The 22,867-nt window shown below is 37.8% G+C and overlaps 1 protein-coding gene across 1 annotated transcript in view; it reads left to right on the top strand.

Annotated features, from left to right (window-relative positions):
- LOC103352841 (protein diaphanous homolog 3) overlaps positions 1-22,867 on the top strand; it is a 162,140-nt gene that overhangs the window by 3,853 nt on the left and 135,420 nt on the right. Inside the window, exons 2-7 of the mRNA XM_008275520.1 lie at positions 5,049-5,081; positions 5,510-5,692; positions 7,614-7,718; positions 13,244-13,374; positions 21,680-21,754; positions 22,148-22,217. Of these exons, the coding sequence (XP_008273742.1) occupies positions 5,049-5,081; positions 5,510-5,692; positions 7,614-7,718; positions 13,244-13,374; positions 21,680-21,754; positions 22,148-22,217 (597 nt within the window). The remainder of the gene's footprint in view (positions 1-5,048; positions 5,082-5,509; positions 5,693-7,613; positions 7,719-13,243; positions 13,375-21,679; positions 21,755-22,147; positions 22,218-22,867) is intronic.

Raw genomic sequence — 22,867 nt, 5'->3', positions numbered from 1 at the left:
ATGACAGAATTCTTATTATGAAAAATAAGCCACTAAGTATTATTTATACCCATGCTGTATTAAGCAACACCAGCTCCCACCAGAGCTTTGTTTTAGAACTGAACGATTGTGCAGTGAAACTGAAAAAGTAGCGAAAGAGGAATGCAGAAAAGTGAAGATTTTTGCGATTAAATGTGAGTTTTATTGAGCTTTTTCCTTTGAGTGTTTTCACAGCTTCTAGTGTGAACTCCACAGTGTGAGTAGAGACGCTGCAGGATCTGACTGTGCAGGAGGAACATTTACAGTTTGCAGTGTCAGGAACTGCGACCAAAAATCTTTCAAGCGTGACTAAACATTTTCATAGGTCACACTAGTGCACCTGACATTTAGCCGATCTGTCTACGTGTGTCTCTGGGCGGCCCACCCAGGTTGATAAAATTACACAGTTTTAACTTGGGTAAATCTTACACTGGAGTGCCTCGTTTTACTCATTTGAGACAGTTTTTTTTGGCTTGTCTGAGTTGTGTGCGCTGCAATATTTGAATGGGAACTCAAGGTTTCTCTGTGCTCAGCTGATGTGTGTCATTTAGGGAACAGCAGTGAATTGTTACATCAACTAATGCCTTTGAGGACTTAAGGGAACTTTGATAAATTTGGCATCTACCGATGGTCTGCATATGAGGCATTTAAGGGACCCCTGTAAACTATAGCTCCAGAAAACAATCTGGGTTACACTCACCGTAGCTAAACTTCATTATTCTCTGCATGCACATCAGCCACACTGTGCTACCCACAAGGAAAGTTAATTCTCAGCTTATGCCCTACAGTATACATTGAATTTACTGCAAAAAGTGCAGCCAAAGCATGGCGGGGAACAGTGTTTTTGCCATGGAGCATCAACATTCTGAATTGAGACAATGCCTGGCTGACAATGCAGCCACTCTCTTTGCAGTATTTTAGCACCAGGCAATGGCAAACCAGAGTCAAAAATTACAATACAGTTTATCACTGCGTATAATATAGCATGAGAAGAGCCACCTTTTAAGTCAAACTGATCACCTTTTTGGAAAAAGAAAGGATTAATGTACAAAACATTTATCTTCACCTTTATTCTTATAAGGTGTTAAAATGACTATTGTTTATGGAAACTGAGAAAATGGGAACACCTAAGATGTAATATTTGGAACCAAAAGGCACAGAGGAAAAAGTTGAAGTGCTCCTAAATTATGTGCTGATGCATTTAAAGCGACAATAGGTAGGCGCAGTGTGCAATAAATGTAAAAAGTTAGTCTGCAGACCTGAGTTTGAGTTAAAACATTGTATGAGATTGTTCAGTGTCCACTCAGCTGCCAAGACTAACCCTACTAGCATTCTATTGGTGATAGGAAACAACTGGTGCTCTGCCAAAACCCTCTGATGGAAATTTCATTCTGGGAGTGTGAGTTTGTAGATATAAACTATTCTGGGTGTACTGAACAGACGTCTCACACCGAACCAAACGTTTTGTTCTGAGCAGATCAGGACAAATCCATGTGCTGTTACTTCAGTCATTAATGTTGTAATTTGATGAGACTGTACATCTTTTACATTTAAGTTCCTATCATAATAAACCCAATTGCATTTTTGTTTTTTCTTTTCTATCAACAGTGTATGACTTGAGACTCCTGTTGCACATAACACTATTGCCGAATACTGTTCACAAATATTTAGTGTAAAGTGGTGTTAGATGAAATAAACACATGAAATAAAAAGACACTGCCAGAATAGACACACTCTTAAGAATGCATTATGTTCAGTTAAAGGTAGTGGGAGTTTGGCTGTTTTGGCTGAAAGATAGAAAATAGGCCTAAATAAATAAACAATACAGAATAAATTTGCCTAATTAAATCCTCGTTGTTGAAGAGCTGAATTATGATGCAAAGTTTTTGAGAGCGTAGAGAAAGTTTGCCTGTCATGTCTGAGTCACCAACCCATTGATCATCAGGCTAGAATTCAAATTTTTGTTAAAACAACTGCGTCAGAGGACATGTAGGGGATGGTGAAAAGTTAGTAAAACAGAATGGTATATATTCCTCTTTCATAATACCAAATTGTTTTTTTTGTTTTTTTTGTTTTTTTTTTTAAATTATTGGACCGTTTGTTTATTAAATATGTATTCACACAGTTTAGCACATACTGGCTGCTTTCTTTTATAATTTTGAGAGAATATAAAAACATAGACTTGTTGAAGTAATGTGACCCCACTTAACTAATAATTATACAATTGTTTGTTGTGATACTGCATAAATAATCAGCCAATAATCTCTATCACGATTGTGGCTTCTTGCAAATATATTACATGGTCCACTACAATATCCACATTTAAAAGTGTGTTCTGCTTATCGAAATCTTGCATATCAAATCAAGTGCTTTCTAAACTAACCACCAGTCACCAGGCAGTGATCAAGATACCATGACTTTAATGTTGGGGAACATCCATGTATACCACTGCAGCAGCAGCCTGTGAAACAGTCTCCTCAATGTTGCAGATGCAGTTTAGAGTAGAGGAGTGATAAAACAAAAGAGAGCAGATGGGCAAAACGAAAACTAAAAGATTGAGAGCTTGTCTCTCGAAATGGATCATTTTCTCTTGTTTGGAAGTATTTGGATTTAGAGCAAGTGGAAATAAGCAAGAGCAACTCATATGCAAAAAATACATGAGACTTGTGTCTTTGTGACAAAGCTATACAGCAAACTTGTTTAACCACCTGCAAAGAACACTATAGACGGCAGTATGATAAATGCATGAAGACCAAGCCCAGCAGCGTCGTCAATGATACCTCACTCTGAGTCCTTGTCTTTTTCCATTGAGATAGCTATACAGTGACACTATACAGTGGTGCCAATGTATTGCAAAAAGTTCAAATAGTGAAAGCTGTTGATTTCACCTTGGGTAAAAAGTTTTGGTATTGTTAGCCCGATTCTTTATTTAGAAGCCCAAGAACAAACTGGAGAAATCTTCAGTTCTCAGATATAGAATTTATTTAGGTCACAGGTAAAGTGAAGCAGCGCTGGATTCAGAGGTTACAGATATCTTCTTGGACTGGGACTGCCTCGAACAGAGGTTGGGCTTGTACGCAACCGAGGTTAATTGGCCAGTTACTGTGACGTGAACAGGCTAACCACTGTTCACGTGAAAGTTCATTGAAATGTAAACAGAAACTGCTTGGATCGATTACAAAGTGTGTGTGTTGTTCAAAAGGTGTGTATCTAAAGTAACTGATAGAATAGAGGAGTTTCCGTTGTCTCCCAGTTCTCACTGGCCAGGTTATCTTCAAGGATGTATATTGTGCTCAGTAGAAAAATACAAAACTGAATCATAGGCTCAGTGGAAAAATACAGCTTCAGAATACATAATAGGTCGAAACATGATTAATTATAACAGTATAGTTGTATTTATGTTTTGCTTATAGGAGATGCACTGTGAATAAGAGCCAGTCTTATTTTGATGCATACCGGAGCATAGCACATAGATGTAGAGGCAGTGCTCTATCAGAATCTAAAAGTGCAATTACAATGTTTTATCAATAATTGGAGTAAATAATTGGGATCTCACTATTGATTAAAGTGATCGTGATTATCATTTTTTACCATAATTGTGCAGCCCTCGTTAGTTGTGTAGCTGTTTAGATTCATGTTCGTTTTGCTTGAAATATATGCCTACTCAGGCATAGTTTGACAGCTGTGTGAAATTAGCTTTGACCATTTGTCAAGCTGATCAGCAGAGCAAATGATTCCTACTGCAAACATATGATGGCTCATTTTGTAATTGTTCTCTCATGTCAACTTTGTCTGTTTCTCTTCTAGCCCATTGTGAACAAAAATGTATGTTGGTAATCTCGGCACACTCATCAGGTGGACGGCTTATTGACAGGCTGACATTTCATTCCAGGCGATTTTATTGTAATTAAACACTGGTATTTCTCCCAAGTTCTTTCAGGTCTGTTTTTATGCTTGAGGGAAACTGAACCTTTCCATGTCACTTTTTCATTTAGTATTCCATTGACAACATATTGAAATGTAATTTGTTCTGTTCATGTATTGATTTCCCATTCCTTATTAGGATTGTTCCTAATTACACAGCACAGATTCTGAAGTACAGATGGCAAGCTCCCAAGATGTCTACAGAGAAAAGCAAACAAACAAACAAACATAAAGTCTGCTAGACTAGAAAAAAAACAGCAGACAAAACTTACCCAGCAGGCACTGAGCTGGTATACACTGATAACAACAGGCCAAATGCCAATGTCTTCCACTACACAGGGGATTTTTTTTTTCATAACTTGTACACAGGGCTGGTTGAGAAGCGTGTTTTAGGCAACAATTTAGTTAAATAGCTAGTGTTGATGTTGACTAAGACACTTGGGTTTATACATTTAATCGTGGGTTTAATAACCGACTTACCTGTGTGCCACAAAAGAGTTTCCTTCTTGTACGTAAAGTTTGGCACCCATCTATTGTTCATCTGCAGCCTCCTGGGGAATGTGCAGCAGTTTGGTCCATTAATTCATGTAGATCAAAGCACTGAGTTTGCCTTGAGTATATAATCATAGCAGATTCAACTATTTATGCAAATCTCAATGATCACCTGCCCAAAACAGTGATAATATATCATTCCCACTGCTTTTAAATAAATGACGAATGATGAGACAAATGATGAGTGAACATTTTGCATTGTGTTGACTATATATTTTTATTGCCTTTGGCTGTCCACCTCAATGTGAATGTAAAAAACACTCATATACTTTAAAGCTGTCTGTTTTTGAATTTCAAAATATGTGTCATAAAATACAAAGAATACCAACATTTCACTGTAGTTATCTTTTCAGAATGTGCTGTATGTGAAATTGTTGAATCTGTACGTCGAATGTGAGGAAGCAAAACATTTTATTTAGTTGGCAATCACCAATATCTGTTCATTGTATCAAAATGATTTGCCATAGGTTGCTGTAGGACTGAAAAAAAAATCTAATTTTATACTATTTGCTTCATGTATCCTGATTTGTTTTTTTTCTGCTCCCCACTTGTAGCACTTACCCTTTAGAAACATCACAGATGATGTGGTAAGATTTGACAAACGGATGTGTTGTCTTTTGATGTACTTTCTGTTATCAGCCTGTGCAACATCTAACACCACTTTACTTGAAATAATCTAATCTGCGTGTTTTGAGTGGCAGTGAAATTGGTCTTTACTGCCAGATGTTGGATTCATTGACGTCGCAGACCACAGTGCTTTTCTTACTAACTAATGTCTTTGTTGACTCTCCATCTAGATCATGATAGTGCGTTACTCAGCATGTGTCAAGCAGAGTATGAGCTTTGTTCATACACTATTAGCTTTGTTTTCTAACAAATCAACTGACTAATTGTTCCCCGTCTGAGTTAACTACGCTAACAGTCTAACACTTCCTCTGTTTATCTCAACTTGACACTGAAAATTCTTGTGTTGTTTGTGCTTATTTTAATTACGTTTTTTCTGTTGTCTCAACAGCTGGACAGATTTGCCAGCATTCGGATTCCGGGTAGTAAAAAGGAGCGGACACCCTTAACTCAATCAAAACACAACTCAAATGACTGGTCCACTTCTTCATCATCCACCTCCCATCATTTTGAGGAATTGTCATCAAAGATCACCTCGGAAAAAGAGATCCTGGCTCTCTTTGAAAAGATGATGGTATGTTTTTTTTGTTAAAAATCGTCTCAAGTGAATTTTGAAAATAAATCGACTTGACATTTAAAACCTTCTTCAACGGCAAGCAGTGACTAAGTGGTGAAGATATGGATAAAAATAAAGAGAAACACTGAATATAGCAAAGGCATGTACCTTATTTTGAACATTTTTTACTTTGATTCTGCAAGTATTTCAAATGTAGCATGCATATTTTCATTACAACTGATTTTGTCAGCTGAAGAATTTGAGCGATAAGTAGAATCTCTGAAAAACCTGATAACATGCTGTCTCAGCATGATTTGATAGTGTTCTGAAGAGCTTATTGTGATGTCAGGAATGCTTGCCCTTCTCATTTTTCAAGTGCCCCCAAAAAATGTTCAATGAGGTTCAGGTCAAGTGACTGTGGAGGAATGTCTATGGCAGTCAGAACTCCTTGGTTTTCTTTGGTCCTCAAGTAGTTCTCGCAAAGCTTTGAGGTGTGTTTGGGATCATTATTCCGCTGCAGAATAAATCCTTTTTCACAGAGATGCAAACTAGAGGGTACAGCATGTCTTTGAAGAATGAAGTGGTTCTTCTCCTTGGTCAGGATGTAATTGATTCGATGCAGGTGTCCAACTCCTGAGTTGGCAACACACCCCCAGACTTAAGCACTCCCACCACCATGCTTCACTGTCGGTCTGATGCACTGCAGTGTCATTCTCCAGCCCTGTTTGTCTCCTAACATAGACCCTCATATTTTTTTCATCAGTAAACAGGATTTTTATTTTCAGTATCTACTGTGAAATTCTGATATGTATTAGCCCACCACAAGCAATTGGCCTTAGATCCCCTGCTGAGAAGTGGCTTAGAGACGACTACTCTTCCTCTGAGACCACAGCCTTCTTTTGACAGTACTTTGAATGACTGAAGTATTGTGTTTATTAGCAATTTCTGTTATGAAGTTGCTTTTCTGTCTCTAAATGAACAAAGTTTGAAGTATTGGTCTTCTGATGGTTTGCTCAATTTTGCTTTGAAAGCAACTAATTATTGCCACATATTTGTACATGTTTGATTGCTGACTGTAGCAATAATGCAGTCTGAGATATTTCTTTTTATGTTTTTATTTTACATGTTGTAACTTCAGGGTGCAGGGTGGCGCAGTTGGTTAGCACTGTTGCCTCGCAGCAAGAAGGTTGCCGGTTCGCATCCCGGTGGGGGCACCGGGATCTTTCTGCGTGGAGTTTGCATGTTCTCCCCATGCAGCGTGGGTTCTCTCCGGGTTCTCCAGCTTCTTCCCACACAGTCCAAAAACGTGTTGAGGTTAATTGGTGATTGTAAATTGTCCGTGAATGTGAGTGTGCTTGGTTGTCTGTCTCTAAGTGTAGCCCTGCAATAGACTGGCGACCTGTCCAGGGTGTCCCCTGCCTTCACCCTAAGTCAGCTGGGATAGGCTCCAGCCCCCCCGTGACCCTAGTGAGGATTAAGCGGTGTATAAATAATGGTTGGATGTTGTAACTTCTTATGTCTTTATATCCTCAATCTTTCTGATCATTTCCAGGTTTACATTAAGTTATGACTTTCAATTTAGTCTTAGGTCTCTGGTTCTAAATAATGTAGTGTGAAAACCAGCGGGTGAGCAAATCAAAATGGCAATTGGCACACTTATGAGAAGGAGTGAGTTTTGCTATCGACATGCAAGTGACATTAAAAAAAAAAAAAGAAAAAGACTCAGCGTTTTATAAGAGAAGTTCATGCTTTTTGAATGGAGCCAGAGATTTTTTGGAGCCAGCACCTAGTGACCGTCAGGTCATTGGTAATTGCATTTTAGGGTACTTCTGCATTGGTTTCAATTTCAAGTTATGGTTGTTTCTGCCTGATACAAAGCCTCCTTTTAAAAAAAGGGTTCATCACCTATTTCTTTTTTTTTTTTTCTTTTTTCTTTCAGGAGGACATGAACCTGAATGAGGACAAGAAGACTCCTTTGAGAGACAAGGACCTTAACACAAAGAGAGAAATGGTCATCCAGTATATGTTTACTGCCTCTAAAACTGTGAGTTTTTCAATTTATACATATTTCTTGTCTTAATGTTAATGTTTTTCTGTCTACTTTTCATAGTTGATGTAATTAAATGTCTGGAAATTAATATCTGTGTTTATTTGTCAGTTTTTTTCCTCGACCTGGTTTTGCTCAACTTTTGCTCAGCCACATGTCATTCCATGTATTTTTTTTCTGAAAAATGATGTCTCTTATGCGTTTTGGCCTGACAGCCACAAGGGAGTAATTGAATTAGACTTTTTACCATCAAAAAATAAAGTATGTACTCTCGGTTTACAAGCCAGAGCATTCTCATTTGCCCTCAGTCCTGTCGTTTCTGTGTCTCCCAGATTACTGTTATTATTATACCTCTGCTGGGAATAGTGGACAAATATTGTATCAAGGGTGGGAATATTTAATAGGATAGTCAATAAACTCAAGATTGAAAAAGTTTGGAAAATATCTTGGTCATTAAATTAGTGAGAATTGGCTTGAATTGTTAAAGGACAGAGCCCACCCACCGATATTGCTGCCTGTTGGGCTCATCTCTTTCTCTCCACTTCTCTCTCTCTCTCTCTCTCTCTCTCTCTCTCTCTTTCTCTGGTTTACTCAGTCTGTCCTAAAAGTTGATCAAAAATTGTTTTCAGTTGTAAAATTTTCTTTTTGTTTCTTGTGCAACACAACATGTGTTGTTGATTTTTTTGAGTAATAGTGCAATTTGACATAACTGTATAAAGTTTTGTTCTTAATTTATTTTATATATATTCTCAACATTTTTGAGTGAAAGTTGAGTGATTAGATTTTGTGTATGTGAGTTTGCTGTCATGGTTGATTGGTCCTCCTTCAGAGTTTCAGCAGAGAGCCTCAAGCTTTTCCTTTCCTCCCTCCCAAAGCAGACAGACGGATAGAGGGTGATAAAACTGTCAGTGTTTGAAGGAAAACAATTAAATGTCCAAAAAAATGAACCCTGTGGACCATTATTTCTCTCCCAGACCAAAGAGGCCTTACACTGACTTATCTTGCCCTCAAGAAAGTCAAGGTGTGGACCATAAGTTGCAGGTGATACTTCATGAAATACTTAACCCACAATATGTACATTATTAATATGGGTTCAGTCTGTGATAGTTATCTTGAAAAATAATGAAGATTCTTATGTAGTGGAGAGTTATGCTGAGAACCATGGGCACAGTACAGTAAACTACAGTATGTGCAAATACTCTTGAGTGTTTCACATGTACAAGTTAAAATTGTAAGTAATACTTCCACCTTTAAATTTGTTGACATGATTTTAAATATACTCTGTTCCTATGGATTATTTGTCTCCTATGCAGGAGAGGCATATAATGTACTGTTTCAAACACAGGGTCAATTGAGGTGCTGTAGAAATGGATAGTATGAGGAAAAATAATACGTTTTATGAATAATGAAGCATATAGATATTATCCAGCAGACCCCTGAAAAGGTTTTTTTTTTTTTTTTTGCTCAACAAGTTGGCACTGTGTCCTGCAAAGAAGTGTTGCATTTATTATATTTGTTATTATCAGACAGCCCTCCAAGTTGCCTTAGGCTGTCCATCTCTAGTTACCATGGGGACTGGCCTGTTTATATGCCTGCATTTGTTTACCTGCATAGCACAATACTGTGGCCACTGGCCAAAAAGCAGCAAATTAAAATTCTTCAAAAAGACACTTTTATCACCCTCTCATTTACATATGAAGTGGTAAATTACATATTTGTTAAAAGAATTACAAATGAACCGGTTAGAAGTTTTTATTTGTCATCTTTTCCTTTTTTTCAGTTGACTAATTTCTTTGACTTGAATCAATATTTAATTCCTGTAAATAATAGAAATAAAACACAAAAAAAACCCCTAAAAAATAAGAGAAACCAAGGTACCAATCTTTTGACACACCCCTCTCCAACCACATGTCTGCTTTGCCAATTAACCTTTAATACTACATTGTAAATTGATGTATTCCACTTGCTTACACAATCAAGTGTGCTTCCAGCTTGTGAATTTGGTGGATAGGCTTCTAGAAAACCAATTTCCATGTATTTTGTTTCACAAAATAATTGCTGACCTTTGACAGTGCATTGTGTAGCAGACGCTGTCCTGAAATAACCATTCTCCTTCTTAGAGACGCCAGTGTTGATTTGTCTGCAGTGGCCCTGCTGTGTGGGAAATTGTGCTTCACTTAGTTCTGCCTTTATAACACCTAAAACAAATTTTCAGAAATGTGTCTCCTTAGTCTTGTTTCACAAAGGCTGGGGATGGCGACAGACTAATAGCTCATTAAAGCATATTTGGTATTCTGAACCACGGCTTAGTGTTCGTATTTTTAAGGTGTTATGTTGCAAGTATTGCACCCATTTTAGCATACACAAGTCTATTGTTACAATAAAATAGTTCTTGTTTATAATTGTTCTCCTGCATACACCAGCTTTTTGGTCAAGACTCTTTCTCCGTCCAAAACAATCTCTCAGTTTCCATCTGAAGTCACTCTGTCATATGATGTAGGTGAAGTTGCAGGCAGGTCTGTTGCTTTTCCAACGCCCGCAGCTGGCAAACGGGTTGCCACCAATTCTTCTTTAATGTGAAAGACCAGAAAGCCTATGCCCACGTGCTACCATGTGCAGCACTCACGGTTTGCTGTTGCCTCCGAAGCCCTTAGAGGTCCTGAGAAACAAACAGGCTTATCATCATCATTTCTCACCAGGATGGGAGAAGCAGTTGACCACTGGGATAGAAGAGGGAAAAGGGAGGTAGGCACAGACACTTGTATGCTTGATTTGCAGCCAGGTAGTGATTCACATTTATAAAATTGCGATTGCTGTTCCACTTAGTTGGTGCAGAGCAAGGGACATATGAAGTAGGAGCCAGTCTTGGCTGATGATTCCAAGAAAGAGCTGCAATCAAGAGCCAACATGAAAGCAAAAAGACCATGTTTAAGCCATTACACAGCACTGGAGGGTTTTGATGCTGTAACAGTGTTGCTCCATTCATGCCTTATAGGGGGGGAATGATTTGATATGGCTTGTGGTGATGAGCCAGGAGCACATTTGAGGTAGACCAGTGGCGAGGTCTTTTCGAGGGTGAAGCACATAGTGAATAGAACTTTTTTCTAAGAGGTCCACACTGTTTACCAGCAATTCCATAGTTGCTTCTAGCTTTTCTGGCCATCAATTGGCATGCACATTCGTATTTGACTCATCCTATACGAGGTGTACCAGAAAAGTTCCAGGACTGGTGTCACAAATGATATATTTCAAACTAGTTTTCCCCTTCAGACTATCAACCAGCACGTCTACAAAGAGATTGTGCGGTGTTTTCTTCGTTCAGTGCGCGAGAAGAGGCGAGAGTTGTGGCAGGACAAGTTGTGGCTGCTTCACCACAACAATGCGCCTGCTCACATTGCCCTGAGCATCTGACAGTTCTTGGCTGAACATCACCGTGCCGGAGCAACCTCCCTACTCACCCCACCTGGCTCCGTGTGATTTTTTTTTTTCTCTTCCCCAAGTTCAAGGGGGTCATCAAGGGGCCTGTTTTGAAGATGTGGATGGCATCAAGATGTCTGTGACGACAGAGCTGCAGAGGATCCTGGAAGAATTCTTCCAGGAGTGCATGGTGGCGTGGCAGAGAAGGCTGGGAAAGTGTGTTAGACTCCAGGGGGATTACTTCGAAGGGAAAACTTGTAGTTTTGTAGCTTGGATTTGAAATATATCTTTTATGATACCAGTCCTGAAACATTTCTGACACACCTCGTATCGGTGTTAGCTTTCTCTTTCTAGGTCTATTGGAGTTCTTCTGATCATCATAACACACAGTCTTTGATGGATAAAGACAACAGTGGGGTTTTTGAGTGAGATTTGACAGCTAATTTTGTGTCAAATATTGATGCGGGGGTTGGAGGTGTCAACCGAGAGACAGACTGGACATAATTCCATTGTTTTGGCAGCCTGTAAGGGTTAGAGATTATTTATTCATCTTGATAGTGTTACAGGTTAATATCTGAGCCCTTTCATGAATCAACAACATATTCAACAATATGTGACATCTTGGCAGTAGTGCAGCTGGCTTGATAAATTGAATAAGTGCAGCTTTCTGTCTTCACCACCCTAAAACACTTCAGCTTCAAGATTTTTACTGTTGTCTCGTCATGCTACAAAGAAAGCTGTATCCAGGTATATTCAGTAGTTTGCTCGTATGCTTGTGAATTATTAGTAGCCAAAGGAGATACAGCCATGTTTTTTCAAGTTTGAGAAAATAATACATTTACAGCTGTGTCAATTACTTTGATTTATGTGCTAGTGAATGAAATTTCAATGAACATGAAAAGAGTTTAGATTCTGTTCCCCGTGGGACCCGCTATTTGGTGTGTGTACTGTGGAGGTTTTGGTGTAAAATATTTGAAGGTTTGGGAATTATTTAAGAGGCCTCTCTGGTACAAAGGAATAAGTGTTCAGGTTTATCCACAGCCCTGGCCTTGCTTAATGATGAATCAAAAGCCTGGAAAAATTTAGTGCTGAAAAGAAGTTGTCATATTTTACTTTTAATAGAGGTTTTATAAATATCACTGCAGAATGTGATTTTATACTGGGAATTTGAACTCAAACTCTTGAACTTTTTCATGGTAATTAAGAAAAGATTTTACACAAAGATATAAATAATATAGTGGAAATGAAAGTATGCCTGTCTTTTTTTTTATACCCCCATTTAATGTGGCACATTCAGTAAATGCCTAAAACTATGATTTTTCAAATTAAGAGAAAGATGTACAGTTGACATTAATAGTTTTTGCATGTTGTATATGATTGTTATTGGTCCAGGTTACACATTACACCTATAACGAGGGTATAGTAGTTGGGAGTCTGTGGCTTTCCATCAGATGTTTAAAATTCAGAGAAAACACTGCCCTCATACTAAATGCCATATTCTTCCTCACTTGTCTACCTTGAGGCAGGCTCATACTAATGCTAATGTATAGCTGACACAGTGATGCTGTCATGTTTTATGGATGTACCTGCATTACTGCGATACACTTGAGCTGCTGTTGATTGATTAGCATTGTGTTTGAGAACACAGTAAATATACCACCATACGCTATTCAGTGGAAGAGGATTGTGATTTGCATGTAACTCTGTGATAGGGGAAGCTAGCGTCTTTTTGTACTAGCCATACAACATATGTTTGAACCTTAAATAAACTGTCATTGATTGATTCATCTTCTCTGTCTGTTTCCAACCTTGTTCTAACAGATGTACAATTATTAATACCCTGTCACTTTTAAAAAGAAAATCCACCCCGACAATGATTTGTCATTTTGTGACGTGGTTACATTTTCAACATGTTCTCTTTCAGTGTAATAACTGCTGCTAACTACATCCTGATTTTCAGGTTTTTAAAGAGACAAGGGCACTACACTGGTAAAGGCCCTTCAACAAATGGTTGCTTTTGTAGCTATTTCGATCTTTTGCCTCATTTTTAATCACATTTTGCATGAATACAATTAAGAAATTTCTTCTTCCTTTCTGTTTTCCAGGGTAGCTTAAGAAGCAGCCATCAGATATCTCCCCAAGAATTCCTGGGTGAGCTCAAGTCAGGAGTGATGGACGAACGTCTGTTTGCCTGTCTAGACTCTCTGCGAGTGTCCCTCACCAGCAACCCTGTCAGGTATTGTACAAGACTATGATGGTGGAAATAGCTTTCCTCTCTAGGTGCCCTCTCTATTGTCTCTTTTGTAATTTGTTTCTTAACAATTACCCAGCTTGACATACCATATGATGGGATCACCAAAATTTGTCATGTTTTATTAAATATGTATATTGTTTTTCCCTTTAGTTTCCCTTTGTTAATGAAACATTAATAAACTTTTCATATTATTATGTGCTGATCATCTACCCAACAGAGTGTTATTTAGGAGTGTTCCAGCCTTTAGCTACTTTAGGTGTTGCTCACGAGTGTAGGGATCATACCCATGAAAGTTATTTGACCCAAATCTATGCATTTTCACATTATTTTAGAACATTGTCTGTTAAAATTCTACTTGGTAAACTTTCTGTTACATTTAAAGTCTGTAGCCAGGTCACTTTCTTGGAGGGGGTTGGCACTGGCCATCTAAGTCAGTTACTGTAGCACTAAGAGTACTCTCTCACTCACTTCTCTCTCAGAATCATTTTCTTTGACATTTAAGATTTTTCACACTGTCTCTCAGAGCGTGTGATTTATAAAGATGTAGCACAGCATCTCTGGTCATCTGTCTGTATCTACACAGAATGCATCATGCACTATACTATGCTATCCCAGAAAAACACATTACAGGAGCCTTCACAAACTATTGCAAATTAAAATGGGCTAACAAAACACCTTTAGGGCTGATTAACTGCAAAAGACCGACTATGAATGGACTTGTTACTCAAGCAAGATTACAACTGCAAAGAACCCACATGGCAATACCCTATGTAGAAGAATATCATTTTACTGTTAAACTCTTCATTCAACAAAAAAAAAAAAAAAAAATCTGATTATGCAATTGTCTTTTCAGCAAATATAGGATGACCTCCACTTACATTCAAGGTAATATGGTATTCTTTCTCTCCAGAGCTGGAGGGAACCCTCAGCAGTTTTTTTTTTTCTCCCCATGTTCAATCATTTCACTCTTGTAATGGTAAGGGAAATCCTGATAGCTCTGAGAACTCTGGATGTATAACTTCTCAACTATTCTGTACAGGGCAGCAGTTTAAAGTCATTGACTTCTATTTAAGCAAATAAAAGCCAATTCAACAATTCAGCAATAGCCTCTGCCTTTGTATGCATATACTGTGATGGTTTTGCACAGATTCTGTCAAAGAGGTGTAATTCTCCTGCACAACAAATCCGTTTTAGTTAAATCTTTGTGTTCATGACGACTTGCAACATCAGGTGTCACAGCAGTCCCATAATCTGATGCGAATAACAACAGTGTATGCATACACACTTCTGTTTATGGGAACCTTAACTGTGTGATCCTCAAGGAAAATGTCGCTGCGAGGCACTGAACTTCGATGAAGTCACCACTGATAAAACAGATTGCCAGGCTCATGAATAATGACACAGTTTGGACTGGACCATAAATCTGCCTTGGCTAGAAACAGTGGGCCGACAGCCGTAACCCCTAGCTATCTAACAGCGCCATTACAGTCCTGAGTTGTGGGATTGATTTGGCAGTAAAGGCATTTTGTCTGCCACTGTTTTTGGATGCTGATCAGTGTGACTTTCTTGGCACTGATGAAGCAACTCTCACACATTTCCTCAATCCAGTGATTGCATCCCACTAGTATAGGCTGACAGACTTATATGCTCCCCCATCAGGCACTTTCTGGCAGAGCAAAGAGACTTCGAGGTAATTTGGAACTTCTTGCAGCTCTGGAGCATCACCTTGTGATGCTCGCCTCTGACTCCGGTGTACCTTATCCACCTGAGCTGCGCCGGCTCTCTCTCGCTTTCTGTGAAGAGAGGCCACAGTACGAGCCCACAGGAACAGCAAGGCTACAAGATGTAATTGTATTAAACGGATTTGATAAATGGATCTGACAAACAAGTGGAAATTGGTTTTTGATATTATATTAAAACTGACCTTCAGGTTTAAGGCTCCAGATTTATTTTTTTCAGTTTGACTATACAGTGGGGGAAAGTTTAACATCCCTCTTCCTTACACGAATGTGTAAGGGAAACCTTGAATGCTCTCCCGACATACACCTCCCACCCATGAACTGCACATAAAGATTCACAATTCCTTCAATTGATTATACTGATAGTATTGTTATGATACAAACTGTTCCCAAAAATGCCTGTGTTTTTTCTCATTAGTTGATTATACACTCAATGGCCACGTAATTGGGAAAAACAAGAAAATATCATGCAAGCTAATAGAACAGATCAGACATGAGCTGTACTTTGTCCTTTACAAAGATATTAGTGTTCAGTTTTGATTGATACTGTAGTATCATACTGTAGTATCAGTCAAAACTGAACACCAATTACAGACATAGAAATAGTAATTTAAATGCATATTTATTATTAGGGTGACATTTGTACTGATGTTGAAATGGACTGCTTTATGTTGCCAGGTATTTCTAATGTATTGCCCACCTCATTTACAAACAGGAGAGTGTGAAGAATATCAGACACTCATTTCAGGAGAACGTATTCCAGTGTGGCACGACTACTGCCTCAATAATAAATATCTAGTTAAATTAGTATCACTTTGACAGTGTCAGGTTATTTTTCTAAAGGCTGAATTCATGGCTGAACGGTACTGGATTGCATTATATTTACAGGTGTATCTAATATGGTAAGCATTGAGTGCATTTTTTATTTTTAAAACAACACGCACAGCAATGTTTTATTTCCTATCCATGTTATGTTAAAGTAGGAGACAATGTTTTCCATGGTTTTATTAATACATATAATTATTTAATATTTATTTTTTAACATCATTTGTTTCTGTCACCACTGCTTTATGCCACCAAAATATTAACTAATTAAGATTTTCCTCCCAAAAATGATTTTGATGGTGCAAATTGTAATTTGGAATTTTCGAATTTGAAAAGGGCAAATTAATGATCTAATTATAAAAGGTACAATGTGCATGCTTAGGTACAGCCTGAATCTTCTCTAAAAGCCTTTCATTTGGGGGATTTGGCAAACAGTTATAATTATATTATAATTTTTATTGTTAATATTTAAGTTAAATATAAAATTCTATACACTATTTCACAAATGTGTTGAAATTGTCATCATTGCATCAACACAAATCCCATAGTTTTCATATTTTTAATACGTTACCATGCGAGACACTTTGGAAACTTACCTAGTTTTTAGACGCAGTGTGTGGTTGTTGTGTCTGCTAGACTGACGTAATTCAGAGCTCACTATATGAAATGACCTTTCCTTTATTTCAGATGTCCCACACTACTGTGACTTCAGCCTCCTCTTTCTGTCCCTAGAGAGCCCTCCTGTAGTCAGTTAACTTGCTATGCTTGGGACAACATTTTAAGTTAATTTTTTATTTCTGGTTCATAACTGCTTTAGTGGAGTGCAACGCTGCGCTACACTGCCTGGGAACCTTGGAGGCATTCTCCTGAGACTCCGTTAGAAGTCAAGCTACCTTAGGTGTGAAGTTAGCCAGATAAGGCGCCTCATTTTTCTCTTTGATTTATGACTGTTTTTGTTTCCCTGGGAATGGGATGATGAATTTGTTTTCTCTCTCTCTCTCTCTCTCTCTCTCTCTCTCTCTCTCTCTCTCTTTTTTAAACTGCTTTCTCCCTCATTCTGTTTCTTGGTGTCTTTGTGAGATGATAGTCCTCAGCTCAATATTGCTGCACTTATTTTGCATATGTTGATGAGGTCTGACTACAGTTGGCCTCTGATATCAGAGTGAGGAACAATTACTGTTTATTGCATGTAAAAAAAGAAAAAGAAAAGAAAAAAAAAAAAGAAATTGGTTTACAGTGTCTCGTCCATATCTTGGGAGACTGATCTATGATCTAGGATAACATTTCAAGAAATTTAAGTTGGTGTTCACACAAGGAAAAGAAAACAGCCAGAAAATTGAGTGTGAATTTCAGATGGACTGCTGCTACTACAACCATATTTCTGCTGGTATTCTGTATTAATACTGTTCTGGTTTTAGAACAACAAAACCAGCCAACCATTTGAGGTGGTGTTAAGAGTGATGATTTCATCTTCGACATTCACCACTAATCAAAAATCGTGACAAATGATGATGCTGTGAAAACCAAAGGTAGCCCAGGCCATGCCGTGCTATGAAACTGTGCTGCGCAGTTCTGTGTGATACTAAATATGTAAAGACAGTCACAATGTGAACAGGTAGCAATCAGACAAATGAGTGCTGCAGTTTCTCTGCACCGACAAAAATTGTGGAAACTTTTTCAGATACGCTTTTTTTGCACAATACGGCTCCAGACACTGAGGACATTTTAGGCAGAGAATATGATTGAAGTTTTCTCATTTGGGGTGTGGGAGGGGTGCCAGATGTTAGGAACTAATGAAACCCAAGGGCTGCCAGAGCATGTTAGATTAGCAAGCAGAATATAAAATACTTTAATCATTTTAAAGTCTAGACAGACAGCATGTCAAATACAAACCACTTAACTGCACAAGGATAAAGAAACAGACAGACGGATTTGGTTGGATTTTATCCCTAAATTGGTCACCCACGACCAATTATATTGGGTTGAATTTCTGCCAGAATGGTTGTAGTTTCTGGGGGGTCATGATGCCCGATTAATTGCCAAAATGAATTCTAGCGATTTCTGGGAATTCAGGATTTTTGGTCAGCCATCTTGCAGTCCATGTCTGATTTGCAAAACAACTACTGTGACAACATCAGTTTACTATTGCAGTGATGTTTAACATGTTGCGGCTCAACCTGTAGTCTTTAGACTGCTGTGAAAAACACAAGTTTGCAGACAGACTGTAATGTCTGCATCTTCCAGACTTCTTAGACTCCATTTTTTGTGCATTTTGGTGCCTTTCTCTTTCTTTGAATAGACTTTATTGGAATTGTCACATAAGTGGTCATCAGCGTGAGCACTTATGTTGTAGCTGTTGTCAGTTAATCTGTACCATGTGCGTGTGAAAGTGGTGAGTTCTCTCCGTGCAAAAAGACATAAGTATAATAGCACTGTGATTTAGCACAGCATGCACGATAAATAAAATTGCCCTGCTTTATTTCTCTCCCTGACCTTCAGTAAGGACAGAAAGAAACACTCCGTACATGAAATATTGTCTCTCCCTTGTGTAGTTTTTTTTGCTCTAAAAACTAGTACATTGTCTCTTTCTGTCCTCTGACATCTCCAAAATTTCTAAAAGCTAAAAACTTCAAAAAGCCTTTGAAAGCTCACTTATGCCACAACTATCGTGTTCCTCTTTTCTGTCATTTGTTTCAAGGCAAACGTCTTTCAAATTTGTTGCAGCAGACCCTGATAGTGCAGGCATGTTGGTTTCCCCTGCAGTAGTTCCCGTTATAGATCAGCTGATTGTTTTTCTCTGCTTTGACTCAACTATTGATGAAAAATTAGCATGCAGTTGCCACTGAGCTATGCATTTCAGTGGACCTCTTGTAAAGACCTCTGGCCTGCCTACTTTAAAACCAGAATGACAAAACCCCTAGCCCACTCAGAAGGGTGGGCTGCTTTTCTTTCCCCAAACATTAGAGCCTTTTTCTTAGCTACCTTAGCAGCTTTCCCTTTCTTTATTAGCAGGGCATTGACAGTTTTTGCCAACCTTCTTCATTTTCCTGACCCTGTCACGCACATATAGCTATACTATGATGGTATGGGGTTTTCATTTTTTTGTGGATGCTTGAAGGGAGTCAAGCAAAAAAAACAAGTTTTCATAACTACTTTGATTTTAAGTTAACCTTTCACTGCTAGTGTGCATGCTTAAATCACTGTGAAAGGGGAATTTCAAGGTTTTATATTTATTTGTACAATGGAAGCCCTTGACTAGTTTAACCATCAAATACGCTGTGACGACATGCTATGCTTGCCTTGTACACTGCTCACCTTGGCTAAATCAATTACCAGGATAGTGAAAGTTTTTTTTTCTGCATAATTTTTTCAAGACATGGCCTCACTGATACATCAAAAGCAGCAGCATGTGCCCTGAACTTTTTGCAGAATAGTACATTTAGCTTACAGGTAATAGTGTGGACACAAAGGTGAGATTTCTCATTCAAATTATGAGGTTGTTTGTATAGAAATATGTGCACAAGATGGTTGAGACTTTTGCTGTATTTATATGTAAAGGTGTGATATATCCTACAAATTTAAAGTCCATGTGCTTTTATCCTCTAAGTTCATGCCATACACATACAAATGTGATGTTTACACTCAACACTTAGATATATGGTGTCACTAATAAACACAAATAAATCATTGTTAGTGCCGATACTTTATTGTGGCTGGAAGAAAATTCAGCCATTTTCTGTGTGATCAGTGCAGATGCAAATTAAATATGACCAAACAAATTAACAGGTGGTAGAATATTTATTATTTAGAGTTCCTACAGTTTTTTTAAAATGCAAAATAAATCAAATTTGTGATTTCACACCCAACATTGTAACAATAGATACATGAACTCATGGGTGCACACTACTCTTTTTCAAAAATTAAATTCCGATAACAGCTTCTCATTTTATCTTGTCACCTTGAGAATTTCTGTAGATTTGATGCTGGGAGGCATGCAGCTTGTTGATTAGAGCAGCAAGTGTGAATGCTAATGTTCAGAGAAGCTATTCAGGTTCAGTCAAGAGGGAGGTGCAGTTGCTCATAGTCTTGCTCGTGGTTTTCTTAGAATCTGTTTTCTGCATACCGAAAGGTTTTCATCCAACTTCTGCCAAGGCATATTGCGTTCTTTTTTCCACTCCTTATTTGTTCTGTAAAGCACTTTGTGTTACATTCTATTTGTATGAAAAGTGCTATTCAAATACAGCCTGATCGACTGGTTGATTGATTATTTGAATCACAGTAAGACTTCTGTGTTGAAAGTTATTGCTGCTTTTGGTCCCTGTATCTGTTGTTTTTATCTCCTGAAAGCCAAAAATTCCATTTAATAAATACATATTAATATCACAGTGGTGATAACATTGTACTTTCCTATGTATCTCAGACATCTGTTTGCTATTCCCTAATATTACTGATATTCCTGATGTCTACTCTTGTATACTTGAGTTGAGGTCACGTTTAGGAAGTTGGTTTGTTCGTTTGAATCTCTTCGTAGACACACTCAGCATCGCCATTTCCAAAGGATGGCTCTTTGTGTAGAGAACTGTGCCCTTTAAAAGAAAAATAAATCTATATTATATGTTGGTTCTAAGCTTTCAATATTACTCTTTAATCACAGGCAACAGTCTGTGAGATCCACCAAAGGCACCTTCTCTATAAGATGTGTCTAAATTCACATAAAGAACGGCAGGAAAAGTCGAACTTTCTGTAGGGTTTTTTTTTTTTTTCCCTCCATTTTTTGATGGAGAGGTGTGAACTTGCTTAACCTCCTTTGGAGAGATGCAACTCATAAATGTCACTTGCTTCAGATATAACTTCCATAAGAATCTAATTCTGTCCCCTGGCCCTAAACTTCTTTCTCTGCATTGTGATTTTTTTTTTTTTGTCATTTTATATTTTTCTCTCAAAGGTTCAGTGCCTTTGTATCAAGCTCAGGGTTTTTTTCCTGCATAGGGGAATTTCTGGTACCCCACAAAGAGGCTTTATGTGTTTTTAAACCGGTTTTGTTGGAAAATGCATAGATTTCTGTCAAATAAGGTCGCACAGGCTCATTGCCGTTACTGTTTATGAAGATATGTTCTTTAAGCTGAATTTTGGGTTGATTTAAACAAATGCATATTGCTTTATTGATTTGTCAGAACATCATTGCTTGTCTCAGAAATATTTTTAGTTGACTAAAATAACAACCAAGAATACCTTGTTTTTAATGCTATGTCTCTGTGTTAGAGCATCGCATTTTGTTCTGCAACATACATTAGGCTTAGTTGGTGCCTGTATGTCAGCTTAAAGGATATGTTATGGTCAATGTGTAGCAAACATGGAATTTCAGACCTAAAATACTAAACATGTATTTTACACCATTTTTTAAAAAACAGATAGAACCAGTTGAAACACCAACATAACCCACAGGCACATTCACTCACACTATAGTTTTACTTGTGTTAATGTGCTCTCTATTTGTTGTTTCGCTCTGTGTACTATTGAGTTCAGTTTTTTGTATCAGGCATACAGTCCATTGTTTACTACTGCTCCTTTTCTCCTCAGTACAAAGCACGGAACTCTACAAGTTTATTTATTTATTTATTTTCTGTCTAAAGCTTTCCATGGTGGTTGATGAGTATGAAATTGTTTTTGTCAGTTGTCAGTCTTACTCTGTTGAGGTATTGATTTAATGTTTGTTTTTTCAGCTGGGTGCAGAGTTTTGGGCATGAGGGTCTTGGACTGCTGTTGGACATTTTGGAGAGGTTGCTATTTAAGAAACAGTAAGTTTTTGCATTCACTTGTGTTTGTTCTTGCACAAACTCTTACCTATTTCACTACAATTATTTGTGCATTTATAGTATCTGTTGTAAATAATAACTAAAAAAACAAAAATCTGAATTGTGTAGTTTTGATTAAATTCACCCTGTTTAGGAATTTTGACAAAATAATAATACCAAATCAAACATTTTACGACAAAAAAAACCAAACAAACAAGAAAAACAACTAATGAAGTGGTATTTATATTTGTCTGAGTGAATTTTAGACAAAGTCCGTGTATATTTGTATTTGTATATGAGAATGTACACAAATGCGCTGTATACAGTTCGTATTCAATCGTCTTCATGCTGCAAGTTTGACCCTAAATGCTCCTTTTTGCTCTCTTGTGTCTCCAGGCAAGAGAAGATTGACAAAAAGAACCAACATAAAGTTGTCCAGTGTCTCAAAGCCTTCATGAACAACAAGGTAATGACACTAGTGTTTTATATTTGGTGTAAAGCCAAATCATATATTTCTGAACTTTGCTTGTACAGTAAGTTGCCCATTGACACGACGCTTTGTCTATGTTATTGCTTTTATGTGCGCCAAACTATGGCAGTTAAAAGAGAAATGCCATTTTCAGTTAAATAAGCAGAATTGCATTTCCAGTTAAATAAGCCTTCATTTACCTAATCCTAATAATGTGTATGGTCTTAGGACACGTGCCTGTGAGCACGTTAATTGCTCATATTCATTCTAGTTGGGGATATTTGCATTTTGATGACCCTTTGTATAATAAGAGGCAGGTGAATGCTCGGGGTCCCCGACTTGAGAACTTTGAAAATTTGCCTTCAGTTTAAACACACCCATGTACACGTCTAGTGCTTTATGTAATTAGGCACCTGGGTTTAGTACCAGTGAAAGAAGAGGAGCATCATCATAGCAATATGGAGACAAATGAGAGGAGTTTTCCTAATGTCCTGATACAATTGGGATGTAATACACTATCTAAGGTTGCTGACCTGCAAAATGTTCTCATTCTAGCTTTTTGTTCTCTCTGAGGCCTTATGAGGTATAAGAGAGTGAGGGTGTGAATAAGAACGTCTAGTAAGGGAAAAGCAGAGTATTGTTTTTTT

The sequence above is a fragment of the Stegastes partitus genome, unplaced genomic scaffold (assembly GCF_000690725.1).
Source record: "Stegastes partitus isolate 25-593 unplaced genomic scaffold, Stegastes_partitus-1.0.2 Scaffold54, whole genome shotgun sequence".
Taxonomy (NCBI): domain Eukaryota; kingdom Metazoa; phylum Chordata; class Actinopteri; family Pomacentridae; genus Stegastes; species Stegastes partitus.
The sequence above is the reverse complement of the archived record's forward strand: the minus strand, read 5'-3'. Positions and strand labels throughout refer to the sequence as shown.